Source organism: Siphateles boraxobius, unplaced genomic scaffold (assembly GCF_051911475.1).
Source record: "Siphateles boraxobius isolate OS27281-9 unplaced genomic scaffold, OSU_SipBor_1 66, whole genome shotgun sequence".
Classification (NCBI taxonomy): Eukaryota; Metazoa; Chordata; class Actinopteri; order Cypriniformes; family Leuciscidae; genus Siphateles; species Siphateles boraxobius.
The window spans coordinates 23,509,152-23,534,976 of NW_027509193.1; the positions used below are offsets into that span (position 1 = coordinate 23,509,152).

Sequence of the window (25,825 nt, forward strand, 5' to 3'; positions counted from 1 at the left end):
GAACTGTGTTTTATCTATCTGTATTGGCTCCTTTGACACTGTGATGTATGTGCAAACATAGCCTCATTTTATAGGCAAACCACACAGCCATATCTTTGCCACTCATGGGCCACTTGTTCTATACAGCTATAAACCTGTTAAAAGGTGATAATAAATGCCCCATGATCATCCCTTATATGGAGTGTGTCCAGTAAAAGCTTCCTCACACACCATTGACATACTGGTGTCAATTTATATTAGCTGTTTTGTACTTAGATATCTGATTTGCATGACAAATTTTCAGGTCTTTTTACAGTCATTACGTCATAGACATTTATAATCGTCTTAGAAAACATTTATACTGTTAAATATAATAATATTATGGATGTTCTATTGATCTTTGCAATTTTCAATAACTCAAACATTATAAACATTACAAAACTCTTTTTCTAATCTCTACTGTTCCAACCTTGAAATATGGCAAATGTAAAATTGTACTGATCAATTAAAAAATACAGTATGCCTTTCTTTTTTGAAGATAAAGTAAAAGATGAATAAAACAAAATATACAGTATGTAATACACACACACACACACACACACACACACACACACACACACACACACACACACACACACACACACACACACACACACACACACACACACACACACACACACACACACACACACACACACACACACACACACACACACACACATAAAATAAATTAATACTTACATGCTATGATAACGTCTTCTTGGTTTTGCAGTGTCAGTGTATGCGTAGAACAGTATCCAAAAAATGAGTTCTGGATGAACTTTATTAATTTTGGAGTCTTCATTTATGGACAGCCTTAGCTTTGTGTGGGTGGAGCAAGTCATTTGGACCACCCAGCAGCTGAATTTATCTGAATAAACTACAAAAGATATTGGCCTATGCAAATGATGAGGCTTTTCTTCTGAAAGGCATATTTTGTAAAGGTCATTAAACACTAAATGACTATCTGCCTCTGTCAAAGTGCCTTCACTGAAGTCATTATTAAATATTTCTGTTTAACCTGGTGAGTATACCTGGTAATTTTAGCGCTTATCCAATGGACAAAGTCTGCCATAAAACTCATCAAGGTCATGTTTATAATTGGTATCTATTGTGGTTCAATTTCATGGTTAACTCAAAAACAGTTTCTTTGACCAATAGTTGTCTGGAATGGCAAGCCATTTTAACATTTAAACCAGAACACTTACCAGTATCTATTTTCAAGGTGCGTTCATTCATAATTAGCATAAATACGAGATTCTGACTGGTAAAAAATTCCAACCCTGTATCGTAATTTAAACTTGTAAACTCTAAATTTTCTGAGAGCTCTGACTTGTATCATGTGATTGCTGTACCATTTGGCCTCTGCATATTCATTTTGTAGTTGATAGTGTTGCCATAAACACATAATTCCGAGAATGTGAACAGCTCCGAGTCCAAGCAGGATGTCACAGTACCTACTTGCTGTGAAGGCAGTAAAATGCAGCTAGTACTTTTTTTTAGCTACTTGTATTAGTCAAAGTAAAAAAAGTAATAGTAGCCTATATAGCCTAATATCCTTTGTCTAGAAAGTTACTTGTAACTAATTTAGGCCTACTATTTTTTTATCTAGTCAAGTGTATTCAAATAGCTACTATTGGAATAATTAAGGATCTAAGAATTGTAGTAGCCTATCTAGTACGAGCTGCTGTTTAAATAGGACAGAATTCATCATTTGAGTGAACCGAAATTATAATTAATTTGCCACACAATAATTTCACAGCATATCACCGCAACAAGCTGTGAGGATAATAAAATATTACATAGAAGCTTACTCCTCCTCATTGAAAATGGTCTAAAACAATTAGGTCAATTGCAATGAATTATAGGCATATAATTATATTAACAGTCCATATGTCAGAAAATGGCAATAATATGGTGAGTCTAATATGTAGTCACAGAGACAGAGCGCAACGCACAATAATCTGAAGACCATGCCCACCGGGTGGAGAAACAATCCAACTGTCTCCATTGACTTTGCATTGCGAGAGGCCTCCTTGTCATTTATGACATAACAAAAGACAGAAAAATGCCTAAAAGCTGCTGTGTGACAGGTGTACAGCAAACAAGCTAAAAAAATCCAGAAATACATTTTTATAAGCTTCCAAACCATAAAAGCCAGCCTTTAAGGAGACAAAAGTGGATACAGGCAATTAGAAGTGAAGCATCAGCAGGAAGAATAGGTAAATTGTGGGATCCTGACACTCAGTATGGCTACGTGTGCACAATATATCTTCTCTCAGGTTCACATACGACATTTTTTACAATATAGGCAGTGGGCATAGTTCTCAGAGTAGTTCGAGAACTGGTTGCGCTCTGTCTCAATTGATCCACTTTTATGTCCTGAAACAAAACGCTTTTTGGAGACAACGGCTTATAAAAATGTATTTCTGGGTTATTTAGCTTGTTTGCTGTAGGCCTACACCTTGTCACACAGCAGCTTTTAAATAAATACGCTCTGTCTCTATTCATTGCCAAAGTATTTTTTTTGCCGCGACAAATCAATCACTCCTTTACGACTGGCTGCCTGCACAGTCATTCATTGAGCTCGCGGCTGCTGCAACATGCGCCATCTTCACGACTCAACCTCCACGGACAGTTTTGAATGTTTTAGCATGACAATAACTAGGCTACTCAAGATTTTGCTTTAGTATAATTTTCGGGACAATCAGGGCCGGATTCGGGACAACAGATTAGATTTCGGGACTGTCCCGAATTTTTCGGCACTTCTGGTCACCCTAGCTTCAACTGTGCAATATAGTCACGAGGAGCGACCAAAATTTCTGACATGCCAGAAATTCATCCGACCATCCGATCGGGAGAGGTTAATCGCCTCTCGTTTCTCCCTGTACACTGCATGCCAGACGACGCACGACAAAGCTGAAAATCGTCCCGATCCGAAAAAGAGTCGCACAAGTCAGAATTCGGCTCAAAATCGGACGAAAATCGCACAGTGTATGCCCACCTTTACCTAGCTGGTTGATTATATCAGTTCATTTTTACAAAGATACTAGTTTTTTTTTTTAACCTCATTACCGGCTTGCCATTTTGTTGTGTATGACTTCTGTTACGTCAGTTGATGAAGTAACAGCGCCTTCTATGCTTCATCTCACGTATCACACTTCCACACAGGTCCCTATCATCACCATAACACACAGCAGTGGTTATGAAACGGAGGCAGTGTAAACCCAGCACGCTATAACAGATCCTTCCTGCGGCGAATGGGTATTGACAGTTTCTGCAGTTTGGACGGTTCTGATCCGTTTTGGGTAAGTAAATGAACAGTTCTACCGTCATGAACTATGTTTTACCGACGATACTGTTTTCAACAGATTGCCAAGGTTTGCCGGGTTTGGGTTCCACAGAATGAGACCCTGGCTGTCTCAAAACATAGCGAACTGTCTACATAGACATAATTTTTTGTGCGTCTTAGGCGCGTTTGAACGACCGTTTTGAGGCCCAGATAATTTCCGGCGATCAAATGCGCTCGTGAAGAGTTCATTTCGGATTGAATGCGTCTATAACGCCGAATAATGCTGTCAAGGTAACGTTAGGCACTAGGCAGCTCACTAGGTTTTGAGACGCAGCCACTGTTGCTAAGCTAACCGGTTAGCCACACAGCAAACTACCACACGCATAACTCTCCGGAGACTTTCATTCTGTAACTTAGTGTTGATATTATGACAATCTAACTGTCGCATATAAGAGCGATTTATAACACCGACACCTGCTCAATGTGTGTATTTATCGCCTTGTGAAGTTTAAAAGTTAACTTGTCACTGCTCTGACCTGTTTTTGTTTAGCTTATTTCTCTCATACAAGACCGTATCCTTTTAGCTAAAGAACCTGTGTCGTCAATTTCCATATTTAGAAAGAATTAAGCTTTGTTTGTTTGTGTTACAGTTTGTGGAAGGTCTGACTGGTCGGTGGATTAACTACAGTATTATTAATTGTAGTCTGACAGGTTTAGACAGTCAATTTGTCCTTCGGGATCAGAGAGCCAAAACATTGAATTATAAATCTATCTGACAGATAACATGCATGCCAAGAAAGTGTCTTGCTTATTTTGAAATGCTCTCAGCTGTTATATTTACAAAGTCCTTTGTTTGAATTAATGCGATGAAAGATTTTCAATTTTGTAAATGTATTAAAACTGTTTTAAGTCAAAGGGCGAAATAGTAAAAATAGAGGAAATATAATTACATATTTTACATAAACAAATTAAAGAATTTTAGAAACAAGTGATCACAACCATATTATGACATTATTTTAATATTTACTCTTAAAAAGTTTTACTTTTGTTTTACGTACAGTTCCCCCCCTCTTTTTTGCATTTCGTAAGTTGATTTTTTTTTTACCATAATTGAAAAAAATACTATTAATAGTACACCTAATACTGCTATGGTATTTTAATAATTTACAATTTAAATATCATATTATAATTTATATATAATTAATTTTTCACGTTTTTCTTAGTCTAGGAAATTGAGTTTTTTCCATACTATTTATTCAGTAAATTTAACCATCTTTTTTTATTACTGTAATTTAAGTGCGACAAATACTGCTATACCAAACACAACATACAATAAAAAATATCATTTTTTAAATGATATTTTAGCCTTATTCTACAAGTTTTTTTCTTGTTAAACTGCTGTGTTCAGTTCTTATAACTTTGCTTCAATTCCGTAAATTCAAAATTGGTATCATTTGCTTTAATCAAAAATATGTTTTTTCCTTGTTACAGTAATGTGAATTTGTGGGTGAAATATGTTCTTGACAGGTTTTGAAAGATTCACATGATTGTTGTCATTACAGTTGATGATGGCAATGCTGTTCAAATGCATTTAGGTCAATAGCTCAAATGTCAAGAAAATCACATTTCATGTCCTGTTCTTGAGTATTTAGCAGAGTAGCCCTTTATTTATTGATCTATTATTCTCTTGCACATATTGATCTATTTTCCCCCTCAGAGACAGGATTATGGGAAGAGATGCTCCCTACAGAGAACAAGATTAGATTTTCTTTGTAAGAAAAGGTTCAGTTAATTTTTTAGCCATTTTTTGAATGTCACTTCTTAAAAGGAGAGTTTTTTGCCAAGAAGCTGAAGACTTTCCTCCCTGCTCTATTGCGCAGAAAAGATCCTTGACTTTGGTTCTCTGAAAGATCTGCTCAAGAGTTCTGGAGTGTTTGTTCCCTGCACACATCATTGGGTCTTTGTGTGCTTTACCATTCGGCCAAGAGCTCTTTGCCTACTCCAGTTGTTACTTTGTTTCTAAGTTTCGTCCAAAGAATCTCCAAAGATGTAGAATAGAATGACCCCCCCCCCTACCACCCCCCCCCTAACCTCTCATGTTTTCAGGATTGGAACCGGACATGGCAAACACACAATCCAGACCTGACACCATGTTTCCAGAACACACTGCTGGTTTGGATACCCTGCCTCTACCTCTGGTTGTTTGCACCATTCTACATCCTACACATTAAAAGCCATGACCGTGGATACATATGCATGACCCACCTCAACAGAGCCAAAACAGTGAGTTTTAACAAACAGGATTCTGGTACAACAGTAAACAACTTGCTTTTATCTAGCAGCGTGCTTTATGACTGAGCTGTTTGAAGGTCATGTGACTCTCCCCTACCAGGTTATTGGGTGCACTCTATGGCTTATCTGCTGGGCAGATGTTTTCTACTCTTTCTGGGAAAGAAGCCGTGGGGCTACAATAGCCCCAGTCTACCTAGTCAGCCCCACAATGCTTGGCATTACAATGGTGAGATCCATATATTTTTCTTTTTCATATATACATTGAATTATACTACTTTGCTTGTAATTTCTTTGCTTTGTATTTATAAAGTTGAAGTGATTTGTAATTGAATGTGTTGTTATATATGTTTTAGTTGCTGGCTACGTTCTTTATCCAGTATGAGCGGATGAAGGGGGTCCAGTCCTCAGGGGTGATGCTCAACTTTTGGCTGATCGCCATAGTGTGCGCCACAGTCACCTTTCGCTCCAAGATCCTGCTTGCGTTGAATGAAGTAAATATGACTTTTGCGTTAAAACGGACAGTTTCTGCAGTCAGTCCACATTTATATATGATTTGAAGTCAGATTTTTTGGGGGGAGAAATTCAGCCCAGTCTGAACCTGAAAGATAAGACTTTAAGTAGTTCCTTTTGTCATTCGAAATACAGTAAGTGTCACATATTTAATATTCCACAAATTGCGTAGCATCTGGATATACTCATTTTGGTTAATTCTATCCTCATAAATTTCCTCATGTGATGTTCACTATGTCAAGAATTGTGCATTAGTGAATGAATCAGCAGTTTTGGGTCCAGTATATTCACAAATGTGTAAATGTGTCGCTTATGATCTCTCATGTGTCATCATGGGTTCTGCACCGCAGCAGAGGCCAAATTTCCTGTTTCTTCCTACCCTGACAACTACTCATCAGTTTATGTAGAAGAAAGTCTCTCAGTATTACATTGACTGTTACATCATTACTATAGCAACCAACACATAATTAGTGATATACAGGATGTTGAATAAACTGGACAAATAGATCATAGCTTACCAATTGCAAACTGATAGTCCTAATGTACCGATTTAAAAACCAAATCAGATTTGTCTGTAATGCGAGCGAATCCTTAAAGTGTTGTTTGATCCAACAGTCTTTCTTTTCAGCCTGCCAGTGTGGATGTGTTCAAATATACCACATTCTACATATATTACACCATGCTGCTCATCTCTCTGATCCTGGCCTGCTTCTCCGACCAGCCTCCACTCTTTTCAGAGGCTGTCAAAGATTCGGTTTGTGAACTTTACTCAATGAAGGTAAAGGTATGCTTCATTATATGGATGTTGAATAGATGGCCAATACTGTGAATGTTTTTGTACAGAATCCATGTCCAGAGTTGGGAGCTTCGTTCCTGTCCAAAATCACTTTCTGGTGGATCACAGGGTAAATAAATAAAAATAATAACAAACAAAATTACTGCGCTTCTAGAATTGCCTAGTGGTTAGTGCATTGCCTCTGACGCATGGAGGTATCTAGAAGTTGTAGTCTGACTCATGTAATTACTTGATCCAATTTGTTCCATCATTTTCTGTATTATTATTCTTAGTATTATCTATATCAGAAAAAGTATCCTTTTTGAAGGATCCTTCATTTTGCTGATGTTTTAAAGGGTTAGTTCACCCAAAAATGAAATTTCTGTCATTAATTAGTGACCCTCATGTTGTTCCAAACCCGTAAGACCTTCGTTCATCCTCGGAACACAAATGAAGGTATTTTTGATGAAATCTGAGAGCTTTCTGACAGACACTGACACAGAAGAAAAGATAATCACTAATTAGAAATAAAGTAGTTATTTTTTGGGTGGGGGTTGCACACAAAAAGTATTCTCGTCGCTTCATAACATTAGGTTTGAACCACTGTAGTCGCATGGACTATTTTAACAATGTCTTTACTACCATTCTGGGCCTTGAACGTGGCAATTACATTGCAGTCAATTCGGGGGGATTTGTTACATTTGAACAATGTACATTTTTACATTCAAAATATCTTAATATGTTCTGAAGATGAACGAAATGAGGGTGAGTAATTAATGACAGAAATTAAATTTTTTGGTGAACCAACACTTTAAGCTTGTATTCAAGCTGGATGTTGTTTCTTGATAGTTAATTCATGTCCCATACTTTTCCTCACAGATTGATGGTGATAGGTTATAAAAGGCCTCTGGAGGAGAAGGATCTGTGGTCGCTCAACGTGGAGGATAAATCTCAGAGAGTTGTGCCACAGCTAGTGCGGCGCTGGGACCAAGAATGCAACAAGGTCAAAAGGTTAGACTCAAGGAGTTACCTTTTTTTGTATTACCTCCTCAAGCAGCGACATAGGTATTTTTTAAATGAAGTCTGTGGGTTTGATGCTCAAATTACTAATCCTCTGGTTTGTTTATGGTTTTTGTGCTAGGCCAGTAGATAAGACACTCTACTCCCCAAAACGAGCAGCAAGGGGAGAAAAGAAGGATGGACAACCAATAGAAGAGTCCGAGATTTTGCTTGCGAAAACCCTTCAGAAAAATGGCGATCCGTCTCTCTTCTGTGCTCTGTGCCGAACCTTTGGACCCTACTTTCTTGTCAGCTCTCTTTATAAGATTGTTCATGACATCCTGATGTTTGTTGGGCCAGAGATTCTCAGGTATGAATCTACAGCATCAAAATGAGCTATTTATGTTTTCCAGGTGTAATTATTCCCATCTGTGCTGTGTTCAGGAACAATAGTACTCTGCAGGGGAAAGTGCAAGCCTTTCCCCTGTGTTTTCATAGTCATGTGGTTAGAAATTACTTTAACTCTGTGGGAACGACACAGTCTAATCAACAGCTGTGGCTCTTAAAAGAGCTCCAGTGAAGAGTTAGTTTTGGCATGCTGGAAGCCGTGCTATCAGATTGTGCACCGGACCATGTTCAAATCCTCTCTAATCTTCTGAATATATCACCTGAACTCTTGGCAGTAAGCCTTTAACCAGTTTGCCCACTTTCCTTTCGCTTGAATCAAGAAGAACTGCATTCTGCTGCATGAAACATTATTGACGTATCAATTTTTACTCACGTGAGTTTTGTATTTTGTATCTTAGGCTGCTTATCCAGTTTGTTAATGATTCAAGTGCCCCTACTTGGCTTGGCTACTTCTACACCACCCTGCTGTTCGTTTGTACCTGTTTTCAAACTCTCATTCTGCAAAAATATTTTCACGTTTGCTTTGTGACTGGCATGAGGTTACGTACGGCCATCGTTGGTGCCGTATATAGGAAAGTAAGTGGACTCTTGTTTGATAAAATGTGCATAACATGGTGTAATAATGTGTTTATGCACATTTAGTGTGTATTTGTTACATCACGTTTAGACTTCAAATAATGCATTGTCCAATGTGAATGTGTCATACTTTAACTCTCAGAACACAAAACATTTTATTTATTGAAATCATCTTAAAAAAAATAAAGAAATACAATGCAAAATCTGACTTTTAAATTGCATATACACTGCAGTTCAGAAGTTTTGGATTGGCAAGATTTTTTTTAAATGTTTTTGAAATAAGTATCTTACGCTCACCAAGGCTGCATTTATTTGAACAAAAATACATTAAACAATTAATGCCTGTGATGCAAATCTGAATTTTCAGCATCATTACTCCAGTCTTCAGGGTCACATGATCCTTCATAAATCATTTTAATATGATGATTTGCTGCTCAAGAAACATTTATTATTATTAATGTTAAAAACATTTGTGCTGTTTAATATTTTTGTGGATCATTTTTTACCAGGATTATTTGGTGAATAGAAAATTCTAAACAGCATTTATTTGAGCTAGAAATACGTGTCTTTTAATGTTACTTTTGAACAATTCAATGCATCCTTGCTGAATAGATTTTTCTTTAGAAAAAAACCCTTTTTAATGCTAGTGTAGATTTATAATGTTTTCCTTAATTCTGTCTAGGCCTTGGTTATTACCAATGCTGCCCGTCGAACATCCACGGTCGGAGAGATTGTGAATCTGATGTCTGTAGATGCACAGCGGTTCATGGACCTCATCACCTATATCAACATGATTTGGTCGGCACCTTTGCAGGTTATCCTGGCCCTGTACTTCTTGTGGCAGGTATGTGCCCAAACAAAGGGGTATTGGCGTGTTTAATTTGTGTGCTCATTTCATTATACATCAGTAATACCCTGTTTTTTTTTTTTGGCTCTCTTTTTATTATTATTAGAATCTGGGTCCTTCTGTGCTTGCTGGAGTTGCTGTGATGGTGCTGATGGTTCCCATAAATGCAGTCATTGCCATGAAAACTAAAACCTATCAGGTTTTTAACCTCTTTTCCTGCTCAGCAGGTTTATTTGCTTCAATTTTCATTAATCAGATCATCGTTGTTTAATCTGGTACACTCATCCACAGGTTGCCCAAATGAAAAGCAAAGACAGTAGGATCAAGCTTATGAACGAGGTGCTAAATGGCATTAAAGTTCTTAAACTCTACGCATGGGAACTGGCGTTCAAAGACAAAGTGTCTGCCATCCGGGAGAGTGAATTGCAGGTGCTGAAGAAGACGGCTTACCTTGGTGCCGTGTCCACCTTTACTTGGGTCTGCGCACCATTTTTGGTAGGTGGTGCCTTTGAGTGAATCATTTGACCAGAGTTCCAATCTTACATGGGCTCTTTCATTATGCCCATTGTTTTTGATGCTATCTTATGGTTGTAAGACATTCACTCATGTGATCTTGTTTCTTTCAAAAAGGTTGCCCTCTCCACATTCGCAGTATACGTGTTAGTGGATGAACATAATATTCTGGATGCGCAGAAGGCGTTTGTTTCTCTGGCTCTGTTCAACATCCTGCGCTTCCCTCTTAATATGTTGCCCATGGTCATCAGCAGCATGGTGCAGGTATTCCCATCACTCTCTGTTTCTCTCTTTTTTTAAAGCTGCATGTAAACCTTATTATAAGAATATGATTTATGTTATGAAAACACAAAACGTTTTGGACCCCGAACACAAAGCACCTGTGATCTTCTCAAGCAAGACCCATAAAATCGTTGTCTGCCTAATTTTGAATTATGACCACAAAATCTATTGCTTCTTTAGGCCAGTGTGTCTTTGAAACGTCTGCGTGTATTTCTGTCCCATGAAGAGTTGGATGAAGACAGTGTGGACCGACCAGCCATCACTGGATGTAAGTTCAGTGATTCACAAGCAGTTCAAATCTACAAAAGACCCAATGTGCTGTGTCCTGTGGTCTGTGTTGTGCTTTTTTGTGGTCTGTGTTGTGCTCAAAGCTCTGCAGTCCCCAAACAGTTTCGACCGACAGGGGGGGAAAGGATTGTATGAGAGAGTAGCAAAGCTGTTCAATGAATCTGTGGGTTTAAAGTCATCTCATGTGTTTTGATGTTCACTTAAGAGACTTCATTGTTGTTTCCTGCTCATTCAGCTCCTGACTGCATTAGGATTGCAGACGGAGCTTTCAGCTGGTCTAAAGGCGACCCCCCTACTTTGAAGAGGTAACAAGTACTATATGGTACAATGAATAGCATCTTGTTCAATGTTATAGAGTACTAGGGATGGGAATTGAATGGAATTTAATTTTAAAATCCTGCTTCTGATGAACGATTCCATGAACAATTTTGTTTTATTTTCGAAAGAAGCACCAACCTCCCTCAACAATTAGTCTTAACTAAACAAATACATTATTTTTTAATATAATAATGTCATGATTTAATATAGTAATGTCATGAAATTCATTAGATTTTGATTCTTTTTATTTGGTTTCTCAATTCCCAGCCCTATCTAGTACTCTACATAAATGTAATTATACTATATTCAATGCATCAAAATTACTTTTAGCATTGACTTGAATATTGCGGTTACATAGAGCAGAACTGGTGAAACGGGCTTCTGAGGACATGACAGGCAAGTACATGTGCATGAACCCCGATTCAGGAGACCGTCAATCGCCAGAGCAATTGTAATCTGGTGAATCTCCATTGATATTAATGAGAAGGATGATGAAATTTGGGTTGCCGAATTCCTTTTAATCTTAGCTTGATTTCTACCTCATCTACTTCAAATCATGCATTAAACTGTTTAATTTGTCTTGCATTATTGTTCACTGTAAATTCAGTTGTTAATATCAGTACACTAAAGGATTTGCCCATAATCTTCAATCAACAATGAAGTGAATTAAGAAATCCTAATGAATGAATGAAACTCCTTTATACCGTTTTGACACAATGCCGCCTGTGTCCACATGATGTTTGAACTGTTTGTTGTTCATTGTATCTGCTCTTGTGTGAGCGTGTCTCTCTCTCTCTCTTCAGGATTAATGTGCGTATCCCTGAGGGGGCGCTGGTTGCAGTGGTAGGGCATGTGGGTTCGGGGAAATCCTCTCTGCTTTCAGCTTTGCTGGGGGAGATGGAGAAGCAAGAAGGAAATGTGTCAATCAAGGTACAGACTCAAGCTACATATCTGAAAACAGTGGCTCTTAATATATATATATATATATATATATATATATATAGTGCAATGTTGTATTTAAGTTTAACAGAATATACACTGGGGCTCAAACATTTGAGACCCCTAGGGGAAAATGCTTATATTTTGCATTATTATTTTAATATGTATTAAAGGTAATTGACTATATATTACATATAGTAATGTTTTATATTACATATATATTCATAAAATATATCATAATATTTTATTACGCCATTACATTAAATTAGCTTCACATAAATTGAATTTGAATTTCATAATGTCTCAGTATTTGATTTCTTCCTTTTTAATGACAGCAGCACTTGACATAAACTCCACATGATTTGAAAATTATCCAAAAAGCATCTTAAGCTTCAATGGAAGCAAGAACATCTGACCGTCACATGATCAATGTCCCAAATATACTTATTTGATTTAGAATGGTTCAGAATCTGAAATACTTGCTATTTATTGTATGTCATAAATTTCTGTTTTGATTTCTTAAAGACAATGTCTTAATGACATTTAAGGTTTAAATAAAAGATACGAGCCAAGGCTTTTGGAACCCTCTGTGTATTTGGATAACTGTAATATAATGAAGAGACACATTGAGTGTCTGACTGTGTTTTTCAGGGCTCTGTGGCTTACGTGCCTCAGCAAGCATGGATCCAGAACGCCACCCTCAAAGACAACATCTTGTTTGGACGGGAAACCAAAGACAGCTGGTACCAGAAAGTGGTGGAGGCCTGTGCTCTCCTACCTGACCTGGAGGTCCTACCTGGAGGAGACACTACGGAGATTGGAGAAAAGGTAAACGGATTTTATTTAGATAAAATAGTGATTGAAGCTACATACCATCAAAGGCTGATTTTAATACAACAGTCAAGACTCTATATACAAAACATGCAGTATGCACATTTAAGTGTTCGTTTTATTACACCTCGTCTTCATCTTCTAGATTTAAATTACAACACATCATGTATAGGTCATTTTATCCACCTTATTCCTGACGAGCTTACTGCATTTTGAATTATGGGTGTAACTTTCATTCAAAAACACTAATCATTTTAAATAATAAGGTTGCCCTACAAATAAAGCGGATCTCTCAGTTTTCCTTCATGATTTATTTTCAGACATTATGAGAATAACATAACACTTAGCATTTTAACATGACTTGTTATAACAATAATATTCGTGACTTTTCAGTCATTGCATTCTTTTCCTCATGATTATTTTCTTTTTTCCCTTTGCATTCCACTGTAATAGTATGAAAATAACATCATCTACTGCACATTTGTGGTCTGTTCTCCCAATTTATGATATATCCCATTAATAATTCACTGGAATGCACAAAGAATCTCTAGTTTTTCTCCTCAAATCTTCACTCCTCTTTCCAGGTTTGTTTTCACAGGTAAATACAATTTATTATCTGTCAAAATGACGGAAATCACTTTGAAATGGTATCACGCAATGCTGAAGTTAATGAACATATTTGATTAAGGCAGCGTATGTTACATAATACAGATATATATTACAACAGTGATATTTAACACGTCCGTTAGTGCTGTGGAAAGAATCCCGCTTTTGGGTTATGTTGTTCTGTTGAAAGTACTTTGTTGATGCTTTTACACTTTTAAATGTCCTTTTAATGTTCGATGGTTGAAGGGTGAGTAGAATAAAATCATCTCATTTTGACCTTTTTTTTTAACATATTGCGTTCATAGAGCGAGCCATTCACTGATTGTTTACAGCTTAACGGAAGTTACACCCATAATCGCGCAAAGAATTTTTTGCGCAAAGGTCATTTTTTTTCCTGCTCCAAGCCGGAAATCTCCAGTTCAGTAGCACTTACATATCTGGTAACATTTTATTCGTAAAAACATTGTGAAAATTGTGCCTGACATAACATATTTTCTGATTTATGGAGTGATAAAAATGGACATCCAAAATCTTAAACTTTTATTTCTAATATTTCAGCAAAATGAAACCTGGCTTTATACAAAGTTCAGATTTCTGTACTAGAAATGTATGCAATATAGTGCATATTTATTTAGATAATGCATCATATGCATATTAAAACAGAACATTTCAGAAAACTTGGAAATCAAAACAGTTGTGTTAATGTATTGCGATTAATGAATGGCGAAATATGGTGATTTCTTTTAATTACAATTTTTACCCTATTCACCTATGGTGTCTTGCCTTAAATATATAATGACAGATAATTGGATTAATCATGTGACACTGTGATCTTAGGGTGTGAATCTGTCTGGAGGTCAGAAACAGCGGGTGAGTGTGGCCAGGGCTGTGTACTGCAACTGTGCTGTGTATCTGTTGGATGACCCGCTCTCCGCCGTGGACGCTCATGTAGGAAAACACATCTTTGAGAAGGTCATCGGACCTCAGGGCTTGCTACAGGGCAGAGTAAGGCCATTTCCCTATGCATTATCCGAATATGCATACATCTCTTATAGACCTTTCACATCACGCGTGGTGCTTTTTTCAGACTCGGGTTCTGGTCACCCACGGGCTGAGCTTCCTGCCCCAGGCTGACCTGATCCTGGTGATGGTGGATGGAGAAATCACAGAGATGGGCTCTTATGCCGAGCTTTTGAGCAGACAGGGCGCCTTCGCTGAGTTCCTGCATATCTACTCCAACACAGAGCAGGAGGAGGAGGAGTCGTCAGGGGGAGGTGAGGCTAGGCCTCCTCATGTCTGAACTTCTTTCATGTTTTCATGCATCTGTCCTTTCACAAAGCCTTTTTCTCTGAATGATTACTATTGTTCACATTGCGTGTGATCTCTTCCCGCCCTAAGTAATCCATGTCTAGAGATAAATCTCTTTTTGTCTGTGTGTATATATGTCTTCATCTCCATGTGTTCCTATTTTTTGTGTCCCCTCTGTTGGCTCTTCAGAAGAGGGAGGGGAGGCAGAGGACGAAAAAGGGGGATCTGAAGGTTTGAGGGTGTAATTGGTCCCGAGGCCATATAAATTAAATAGGTCTGCACGTACTGCATGTTAGAGTAGGGCTTATTATGCAGGTCTGAAATATTTGAGGTGTAGACTGAGTTAGATTCCTTAGTACTTTCCCACTTCATTTCCATAGGATTGTAGCTCACAACCATACATTTACCTATTGCACATCCTAGAACTGTGCTCCATTTTGATGAAGTAAATGGTACTCTTTTTCACAGTTTCACCCGTTTCTATTTGAGAGCTGAACAATGACGTAACTATGTTACTACATTAATTACATATGCACACAACATAAACATGCGTTCATGAGAATTTTTGAGAGCATACACTATTTTCAATCAAATAAACTTTTGAATGGTAGAGGAAAAAACAGCAATATTTTGAGAGATTATTATGATTTTAAATTAATATTTTCCATTTTAATATATTTTAAAATGTAATTTATTCCTGTGATGGCAAATTTACAAAGCTGAATTAACATCCGTCAGAAATCATTCTGGTTTGTTGCTAAAGAAACTTTTATTATCAATGTTGAAAACAGTTGTGCATCTTAATATTTTTGTGGAAAGTATGAAAATGTATTTTTTAATGAATAGAAATATTTGAATAATTTAAATATTTTGTAATTCTTTACTATCATTTTTGATCTATTTAATGTGTCCTTGCTGAATAAAAGTATTAATTTCTTTATAGTCTTTCTGACCCCGAACATTTATACATTTGTATTTTAACATCAAAAGTCATTTAATTCAACATCGTATTGCCTGAACATGCTGTTTTTAATGAAATGTGCGGAAGTAATTTAAGTATATAAAATACAAAGTATATAAGTTATTATATTTGATGCAATGATATTTGTAAATAAGCTAATTTAATTTCAGTCACACAGGGAAAGGTCTTATAGTATGTGTAGGACATTTTACACTCATCACTCTGCTAGAATGGAGCACTGTGAATGTGCTTCAACCTTTGACCTTCACCAGTCTTGTGTCTTACTTGTGTCTGAGATGCTTGGCACTGTTACAGCGCAGCCTGCTGGCGATTCTTCTAACTGCAACCCACACCTCTGAGCATAAAAACATTGCTTTAGCGTTTGTGTTTTTGTTAGACTGTCTGTTGCTTAGAAGCAAATTATTATTGTCTTTTACTGCTGTTTTACTGCCGTTTTAAATATAGACGTTTGTACTCAAGGGCACACTGATGCTCTAGTTGCTCCTTGATTACAAAAATTCTTGCAAACAATTGTGTTGCTGCTAGGGATGCTCATATTGACCGTTTAACCGTTAACCGAAAGTACAAATTTTAACCTAGTAATACTATCAGTGAAACGGTTTAAAAGTTAAAAGGTTTTTAATTTTTAGGTTTTGTTTTTTTAGATTGCTGCATGGTAAAAAAATAAATAATATCGAACAAATACACTATAGCCTTTATTTGTTAACTCACGGGGCACGTCGACACGCGCAACCACACGTGCCTACAGACATTTCGCTGAGCAAGCAAAATGAAGCAAGTGAAAAGAAGTACTGTGTGGAACCATTTCGACAGAAAGAGCGAAATATGCTACTTGGTATAAAAATACAGAAGTAGTACAAGTACAATGCGATATAACTTGTGAAGCAAACATCCACAAGCAAATGAAAGGCGCTTCCCGAAACTGGCCACTGTAGCGAAACGTTTTCCCAGGACATCTATGCCATCGGAGAGGGTGTTTTCTGCTGCGGGTCGAACTGCGCTCCGGACTAACCACACATCATGTAGACATGTTACTTTAAAAATAAAATAAAATAAAAAACTAGACAAGGTGTGGATTGAGGTAGGCCTGCTATTTTTATTTGACGAAAAAACTTAGTATGACGGGGGGGAAATAAAATATTTTTTTTCAAAGATTCAAACGGATTCAGTGTTTTCTTTTTCTCATCTTAATTTGTGAATTATTTCAGTTAAAAAAAAAAAGATTTAGTGTAGGCAATATTTTATGTTTTTTATTTATATTATTTTATTGTTTTTCTTTGTTGTCACTGTCAGGAATGCTGCAGGTGTGTGAAAATTTGGTTCTTTTGTTGATCTGTTCTGTATAGTGCTGTTTGCACGTTGAAATAAACCTGTGAATAATTTTTATTTTTAATGGGTCACAGACACTTATTTTTATTTAATGCCAATTCAATATTATAAAATAATCTTATCAGTTAATGGTTAATACTGGGATAACGAGCGGCGGTTGTCGGTCGGGAAAATTAACCTGAATGAGCATCCCTAGTTGTTGCATAGGTGCTTTTGAATTACATGACTTATAGATAATAGGGAGAAAGGTTGAGTTCTGTTACTTGTATGGACATGGAATGGCATGAAGCATGCTGGAAGATTTATGTAATTCTATCTGATTTAGTCAATATTTTCTCATCCACAGATGCAGTCCCACGGAAAGGACTCGAAAATGGGGGCCCTGCTGCCCTGTTTGGGTAAGAAATCGCTGATGTCTTTTTTTAACTCATTTCTTTGTTCTGAATAAACAATGTGTCGAGACCTGTTGTGACAGGACCTGCTGTCTGTCTTGATTTGTACGCTGCATTCTGTATATCCTCCTGGGACCCAGGAATAGACTTTTGTCCAGTGTAATGGACATTACATTTTAGTGGATTTCTCTGACACCATAAATGTCACATTGTATGTCTGGATGTCCTGTAAAGAGCACATTCAGGGGTTTTCAGAATTTTTAGAATCACCTTTATACAATGTTTGATTTTAAAAAATCCTGAAACCTAAAAATTGACTGGTGAATGAAAAACAAATACCATTGTTTTTGCCTATATATATATATATATATATATATATATATATAATGTATATACACGCATGTCATTTCATGGCTTTTTATTTTTTCAACATCTGAGTCCTGGTGGACATAGCATAACATATGAATAAAAAATATTTTTTTTCTCCAATTGTTTCTTATGTTCTTAACAATGTAATGACGAAAAAAAAAAAATTCTTTGGTCTTAGGAGAATAAGTCTTTTGAAGTCATATAACAGCTTTGTCATCTGAATGAAAACCAAGAACGAAACCATGTAAACCAATGCATCAGATATGCGCACTCGCTCATTTGTGCTAGATTCTAAAATGACTTGTGTTAAGGTTGATTAGGACACCGTCTAATATGTAACAACCATTTAACGTTTAAATGAAGTACTAATAATATTTTGACATTATTGACTAGCCTGGTGTTTCTGTGTCCTGTAGAGAGAGTCAGAACTCTCTAAATGCAGCCGGGACAGGTAAAACACAGAAGACTGAACCAAACGATGCTGATGCTGCAAAGAAGACCAAATCTGCAGAATCTGCCCGACTGACCGAGGCAGACAAAGCCAACACTGGCAGGGTATGAATCCACCGTCTCTATGTCACGATGTGAGAGCATGATTCCCTGAGGACGTGTTATTTGTTTTTGGTTATGGTCAATAGTTTCTCTCAAAATCATGTCAAGGCTTAATTTGTGTCACTTGAGCTGACTGGTTCCTTTTGATTCTGAGATTTAGTGAATGATATTTGTTGTGCAGGTGAAGCTATCTGTGTTTTGGGAGTACATGAAGGCTATCGGCTTGCCCCTGTCCATCTTCAGTATCTTTCTGTTCTTCTGTCATCATTTGTCCTCTCTGGGCTCAAACTACTGGCTCAGTCTCTGGACAGATGACCCTGTTATCAACAACACCCAGCCCAACAGAGAGATGCGTTTAGGGGTGTATGGAGGCCTGGGACTCTCACAAGGTGATTTTAAAAGAACTGACTTTCAGTTGGTTGCATTTGATTGTATAAATTCACATTTTAAATTCCTGAAAACTGTTATTAATTTGGCTACTTGTTCTCAAGGTCCAAGTGGATTACACAACTTCTTCAAACGTTTTACAAAAGTAAAGATTTTAGATGTAGTTATATGGATATATGCATATACCATAGCTATTTGGAATACCAGGATAAAAGTCTTTGAGACCAAAGACCATTATTGAATTGCTTAATATATATATATATATATATATATATATATATATATATATATATATATATATATATATATATATATATATATATATAAGCCATTTAGAGGTTTTTTACAGTTTAACGTGCATATTTAAGTTCAATAATTTAGTTTAAAGGTCAAAACATTTCAGTCATAAAAAATGTAAAATATAAAAAAGTTTTTTTTAAATCTCTTTCATCAGCACTGCCAATTATTAATGATAGTATTTAGTAAAAAAACAATATTTTGAAATGTGAAACATTTTTGATACAATTTTTAATGATAAAATTGTTATAAAATAAAAATATTTTCAATTAAACTTTTTACCAGCGGTCAAATTAAAAATACAAACATGTTAAATTACAGCCCCTATATTAATGTTAATGCAATGCGGTTTTTTTTCAGTTAATGCAATTAAACATCAGTTTTGTATCCAAATGTTGTTTTGTTTTACTTCTATATAGGTAATTTTTATGATAATGTATATTTTATTGATTATTGTTTTTGTAAATTGGTCCAGAAACTAGTTTGAATCTGAGAAGCCAGCTTTTTATAATTTTTCTTTTCTTCTTCTTTTCTCTCTGTGGCAGGCATTGCGGTGTTCTGCTATTCTGTGTCAGTGTCTATTGGTGGGATCTTAGCCTCCCGCTACCTGCACCAGACAATGCTCTACAATGTCCTGAGATCGCCCATGTCTTTCTTCGAACGCACACCAAGCGGCAACCTGGTCAATCGATTTTCCAAAGAGACAGACACCATTGACTCGGTCATCCCTAGCATCATAAAAATGTTCATGGGCTCACTGTTTAATGTGCTGGGCTCATGTGCTGTCATCCTCATTGCCACGCCGCTGGTAGCCACCATCATCCCCCCTCTGGGTCTGCTGTACTTCTTTGTACAGGTCAGTCAGTTATTTTAACTTCTGAATGCTTGTTAGTATAGGCTAGCAACTCTTTAGGGTAAAATACAATGTTGTAGCAGTAGTATACATTTAAATAGAAAAGATTTGAGATAGAGAGTTGCTGCTCTAATGTGTCTTTCTGTCTTTGTTAGCGTTTCTACGTGGCATCTTCCCGGCAACTGAAACGACTGGAGTCTGTGAGCCGCTCTCCGGTCTACACACACTTTAATGAAACTCTGCTGGGCACCAGTGTGATCCGAGCATTTGGAGAGCAGCAACGCTTCATCAGGGAGAGTGACGACAGAGTGGACCACAACCAAAAAGCTTATTTCCCCAGCATTGTAGCTAACCGGTGAGAACTCACAGAACCTCACTAGGATTTAGGTCTCATTTACTTAGATATATTAGTGTTTTGTTGTTTTGAAAGTTGAAGTTTTCTGTGTGTCTTTGTGCCTCTGTGTCTTGGAGATGGCTGGCGGTGAGGTTGGAGTTTGTGGGGAACTGTATTGTGACATTTGCAGCTCTTTTTGCTGTGATGGCCAGGGACAGTCTGAGTCCAGGAATCATGGGGCTTTCCATCTCCTATGCGCTGCAGGTCAGTCTGACATCTACAAATGCTGAGATACAAGGCAGATGTCCACCCAAGTTCTTAATACTCTTGTATTTCACACAGGTCACAGCATCTCTGAACTGGTTGGTGCGGATGTCCTCTGAGCTGGAGACTAACATAGTAGCGGTGGAGAGGGTGAAGGAATATGGAGACACAGAGAAAGAGGTCAGTGCACCAGCAGGCAGATTGTGTGAGATCATTCTGTACGTCTGTAGAGTCCAATCTGTGATTAGCCCTGTTTCCTTATCTCACACTGTACTAGAGAGATAAGGACAGTTAACGCACTGGGGGGGCGGGGAATAGTTTATGTCTACAAGATGAGTCACTTGTTTACAGAAAGAATTTGGGTAATTGATACATGACGTCTCCATGGATTTTGTCTTTGCCATTATGAGGATTTTAGGTTATAATGTATATGAATGTATAAAGGGAATGTGTATATCTGAGATCTTTTTCTATTGCTATTTTGCTATTTCTAAAAAATAATTTCTTCACTAGTTTATTATAAATGGACCTGCAGTGTGACAGATAATTTTTATAGATAAAGTACAAATATGCTATGTTCCTTTATAATTATTACATACACTTATTAAAAGTTACATTAAAGGTGCCTTATGTCATGTCTGCCAAAAAATCAATTCATAGTCCACATTCCATACCAGATGGGGGCAGTCTACCTCCAGAAAGTGAGTTGTTCTACTCTTGAATAACAAACGAGAAACGGCATAGTCTCTATGCTCCACCCCTACCTTCACAACGACCCTAGAGCCATAGCTGAAGCCGAGCCAACTCCTAATGGAGGACGTTTTGACTCCAGAGGAACGTTGGTCGATGTCAAGTGATTTTTAAATATGACATCTTCAAGTTACTCCCCTTCACCTTTACCAGTGAATATGTTCATATTCGTTTTGTTCATATTACATTTTTATTGTTAGTTTGAATTACATTAATTTGACAGACAGCATTCGCTGATGTTGACCAAGCTAGCGCCATTCAGAGCTGCCAACTCTCCCGAATTCACCGTGAGACACACACAATTGACACTTTTCACACGCTCTCAGTCACGCCACACATCAATTTTGTCACGCACAGAAAAATCGCAAAGCAAAGAGGACACGGAGACCGACAGACTAGACAGAGCAGGTTAGTTATGATATAAAAAAGTCTCAGCTCTCAGAGTCTTTCAATTTTATTACGCAATTCAAACAATAAATACCGTTTTGGCGCTTGTAAATGTTACACGACAGATCCCTAGCGCACGTGAACCGATCATACTAGCTAATAGTAAAAAAACAGGAACACTGTTGAAAGATACAGTAGGCTACAACTTACCAAAATGTATTCCTCATACATAATATCGACCAATCATTTTTTTTAATCAGCGTGCAGAGGTCAATAACATAGCTGGAGAACAAATATGTCAGATTTACCTCAGGAAAGCAATTTAATAAACATAATATAATTAGTTAATGTTACATTTTATCATCAGCTTGGTAGAGACGGGCTCTGGTAGATAACAGGTGAATCCGGATCGGATCTGTGGGTAGAGCTAACTATCCAACACATCAGGTTCAAGTACGCCCACAAGCCGTGCGAGTTATTCGTGTATTGCAGTTTGGCTGGTGGTTATGTTGCCCGCATACCGCCTCGCATGGCCGAAACTGGTTTTTGACACCTGTCGGGCCGTGGCTAGTAATTTAGCATGCTAATTCAGGTTGATATCTCTGCAGCACTATAACTTATCATTTTTTTAATGACATCATCGCCCTTATTTCTTCTCATTCTTTTGATGCGTGTAGCTCATTTTTTGGATATTTTTACCTCAATTCTTACACATGGCACCTTTAATTGTATACACTGCCATTCAAAAGTTTGGCCTCAGTCATTTTTTTGTGAAGAAATTAATTAATTAATTCAGCAAGGATGTATTAAATTGAGCAAAAGTGTCAGTAAATACATCTAAATGTCACAAAAGCTTTCTTTTTCAAATAAATACTTCTTTTGAACTTTCTTTTGAACTTTCTATCCATCAAATAATCCTGAAAAAATTTATTACGTTTTCCACCAAAAAATTTACCAGCACAACTGTTTAAAAAAAATTATAAAAAGGATCATGTGACACTAAAGACTGGAGTAATGATGCTAAAAATTTTTTTTACAGAAATAAATTACATTTTAATATATATTAAATTGAATAGTTATTTTCAATTATTTCAAAATATTACTTTTTTACTATAAAATAAAGGCAACCTTGGTGAGCATAAGAGACTTTCAAAAACATAAAAGAATCGTACCAACCCCAAATGTTTGAACAGTAGTGTAATAAGCAAAATTAGCTATGAAATGTTATAGTTCATGTTAAAGTTAACTGTATTTACTTTCAATCATTTGTTTCAGTGTTAAAAATGGATTGTTGACATGTGATTGGTCTGTGCTGTATTGATGTCCCTGTTCACAGGCTGAATGGAGGTTGGAGAATTCAACTCTTCCTGCTGGCTGGCCGACCGTTGGTCACATTGAAATCCGCAACTTTGGCTTGAGATACAGAGAGGACTTAGAGCTGGCTATTTGTGATATCTCGGCCAACATTGAGGGAGGAGAAAAAGTTTGTGAAACCATTTCAGTATCCAAAATCTGTTCATGCTTTGACTTGATCAGTAAACAGTGTTCATTTAGGAATCTTTTCACCCACAAAGTCAATCATGTATGTATGTTTTTGTGTGTTTTTCCTAGGTGGGAATTGTGGGTAGAACCGGAGCAGGAAAGTCCTCTCTGACATTAGGGCTATTCCGCATCCTTGAGGCAGCTCAGGGGGAGATGTGTATAGATGGAGTGAACATTGCTGAGCTGGGCTTGCATGAGCTACGATCCAGAATCACAATCATTCCTCAGGTATCGCGCTTCAATAGACCTAAAAACTCACTTCATTTGCTGTTATCAATAATACAGTTGTCTCATTGTTGTTTTTCTTTCGGGATACATTTTGTTTCCCAGTTAACTTGCCAATGACAATGAACTATGCTGTTTTTGTTTGTCTTTTTCATATATATCCACCTTGCTCCACTATCCCAGGATCCAGTGCTGTTCTCAGGTTCCTTGCGTATGAATCTGGATCCCTTTGATGGCTACACTGATGAGGAGGTGTGGAGATCTCTGGAACTCGCACATCTCAAGAACTTTGTGTCCGGCCTGCCTGACAAACTCAACCATGAGTGTTCAGAGGGTGGAGAGAATCTCAGGTACAAACTCTTGACAACTTTCCTCCCTTTTTATCGCTTGACTAATACCTGATCTGATTGTTTCTGACTGGATATTCTGGGCTTTAGTTTGGGTCAGCGGCAGCTGGTTTGCCTGGCTCGAGCTCTCCTCAGGAAAACCAAGATTCTGGTTTTGGATGAAGCCACTGCAGCTGTGGATCTGGAGACGGACAATCTGATACAGTCCACTATCCGAACTCAGTTTGAGGACTGCACCGTTCTGACCATCGCACATCGTCTCAACACCATCATGGACTACACAAGGTAATCTATATATCTATTCTTTGTTTTTGGCATAATAAATCTGCAAAAATATCTAATCAAAAATATCTAATATAAAACAACAATAATATTTTGTTATTATATAATAATGTTTAATAAATATTTATGTAAATAAATACTTTTTTTTTCTCAAGGGTGCTGGTTCTCGATAAAGGCAAGATGGCAGAATTTGATTCTCCATCCAGTTTAATTGCCAAGAAGGGCATTTTCTACAAGATGGCTAAAGACTCAGGTTTGGTCTAATAATTGGAGGGGGTGAAGAGCCCTCTGTTCATCTAGGACATATCACTGGGTAGAGCCCATGGAGAGTGGACTCTGAAGGTAGCTCTTCTGTGGGCCTGGAGCTCTAACACACACACACACACACACACACACACACACACACACACACACACACACACACACACACACACACACACACACACACACACACACACACACACACACACACAGACACACACACACACACACACAGACACACACACACACACACACACACACAGACAGTGTGAATATGACACCACTCCCCAGCTACTGTAGCCCTCCGTTTTTCAATCGCCTTTTAAAGGTTTCGCTGCTTTTGAAGGTTGTTTGATGCCAACATTTGGGATGTTTGAAACTAGTTTGATTTCTTCATCATCACTGTATTTGTTGTCAATTTTCATTTGAAAAACTTCTAATTTTAACTCTCAACCATGCTTTTTCTGGTAGTTTACTGATGAAAACCTTTGTTTGCAACATTGTTTCACTTGAAGGAGCAAAGAACAAAGTTTTCTCTGTGCAGTGTACCTTTGATGCAATGGTCAGTTGTATACTGACCAAACAGCTGCTGTGAAATCCCTCCATGAGCATGAGGGGCTTCATCCCACGCCAAAGTTAATATTTGAAGCTATTCTCATCATCAAAGTAAAGTTTTATCTCCAGATAGCCATTGTTTTCTCTCAATTAAAATTTATTTATACTTTAAGAATATCTGTTACAATATATTTCTTTTCTTTCATATAATATTGTTTTATCATATAACATATTTATTACTGGGTATTTTCCACTGATGGTGACTTAAGCCTCGTCTTACCATTATCATGCAGTAGAGGCTACATTGCCCTACTGCTTTCATTGTTGAATGTATTTAGCTGCCGTTTTTATTGTTTACTGTTATTGATTTTCAGTGATCATTTTACCAAAAACAATGAATGCACTTATTGTTCTGTGTAAAAAGGTCAAACCAGCATGTGTGTATGCGTGTCGTCGGTGATATTGAATTTCGCAGGATTTATTCTAAACCAATTTAAGGTCAGATACCCAAATTGTAGTAGTTCTGTAATGACAGGTTGTCGTGCAGATTGCTGTACCTGCTGACCTGTGTGCTGTGTGCTTCACTCGGTGTGCTGTATACCATATATCTGTTGAATGTACGCTTGAGTGCGCCATATTGTTTCATTCATCAGTTCCTCAACTCTAGATCATTTAAGCCTTTTGAGTTTTTTTTCAAGACAAATTTTTTTTAAAAAGAACTGACAAAGACAGACTTTAAATGAAAAAAAAAGTTACATACTTGTATGATTTGTATGTAAGCATAAAGGTAATTATTTGATATTTGTATACATGCACTAGTTTTAAGTGTACTTAGTTTCATAAACCAAGCTATGTAAAGGGGACATATGAATAAACTTTTGTAAAGAGCCTTAGTCTGTTTTTCTTATCTTTTAT

The 25,825-nt window shown here is 37.2% G+C and overlaps 1 protein-coding gene across 1 annotated transcript; it reads left to right on the plus strand.

Moving 5' to 3' along the window:
- Window positions 1-3,182: 3,182 nt before the first annotated feature.
- abcc1 (ATP binding cassette subfamily C member 1 (ABCC1 blood group)) lies at window positions 3,183-25,799 on the plus strand. The gene is made up of 31 exons (XM_077213110.1): window positions 3,183-3,326; window positions 5,417-5,593; window positions 5,703-5,828; window positions 5,956-6,093; window positions 6,741-6,866; window positions 6,956-7,017; window positions 7,767-7,898; window positions 8,029-8,256; window positions 8,693-8,870; window positions 9,553-9,714; window positions 9,824-9,916; window positions 10,009-10,212; window positions 10,348-10,494; window positions 10,693-10,780; window positions 11,036-11,105; window positions 11,922-12,048; window positions 12,709-12,885; window positions 14,332-14,499; window positions 14,582-14,768; window positions 17,460-17,511; window positions 18,291-18,429; window positions 18,608-18,815; window positions 19,656-19,966; window positions 20,119-20,318; window positions 20,435-20,561; window positions 20,640-20,741; window positions 23,035-23,181; window positions 23,310-23,468; window positions 23,649-23,815; window positions 23,903-24,097; window positions 24,250-25,799. Exons 1-31 carry the CDS (start codon window positions 3,279-3,281, stop codon window positions 24,356-24,358), a joined length of 4,554 nt encoding a protein of 1,517 aa, XP_077069225.1. The 5' UTR covers window positions 3,183-3,278; the 3' UTR covers window positions 24,359-25,799.
- The last annotated feature ends 26 nt before the right edge of the window (window positions 25,800-25,825 follow it).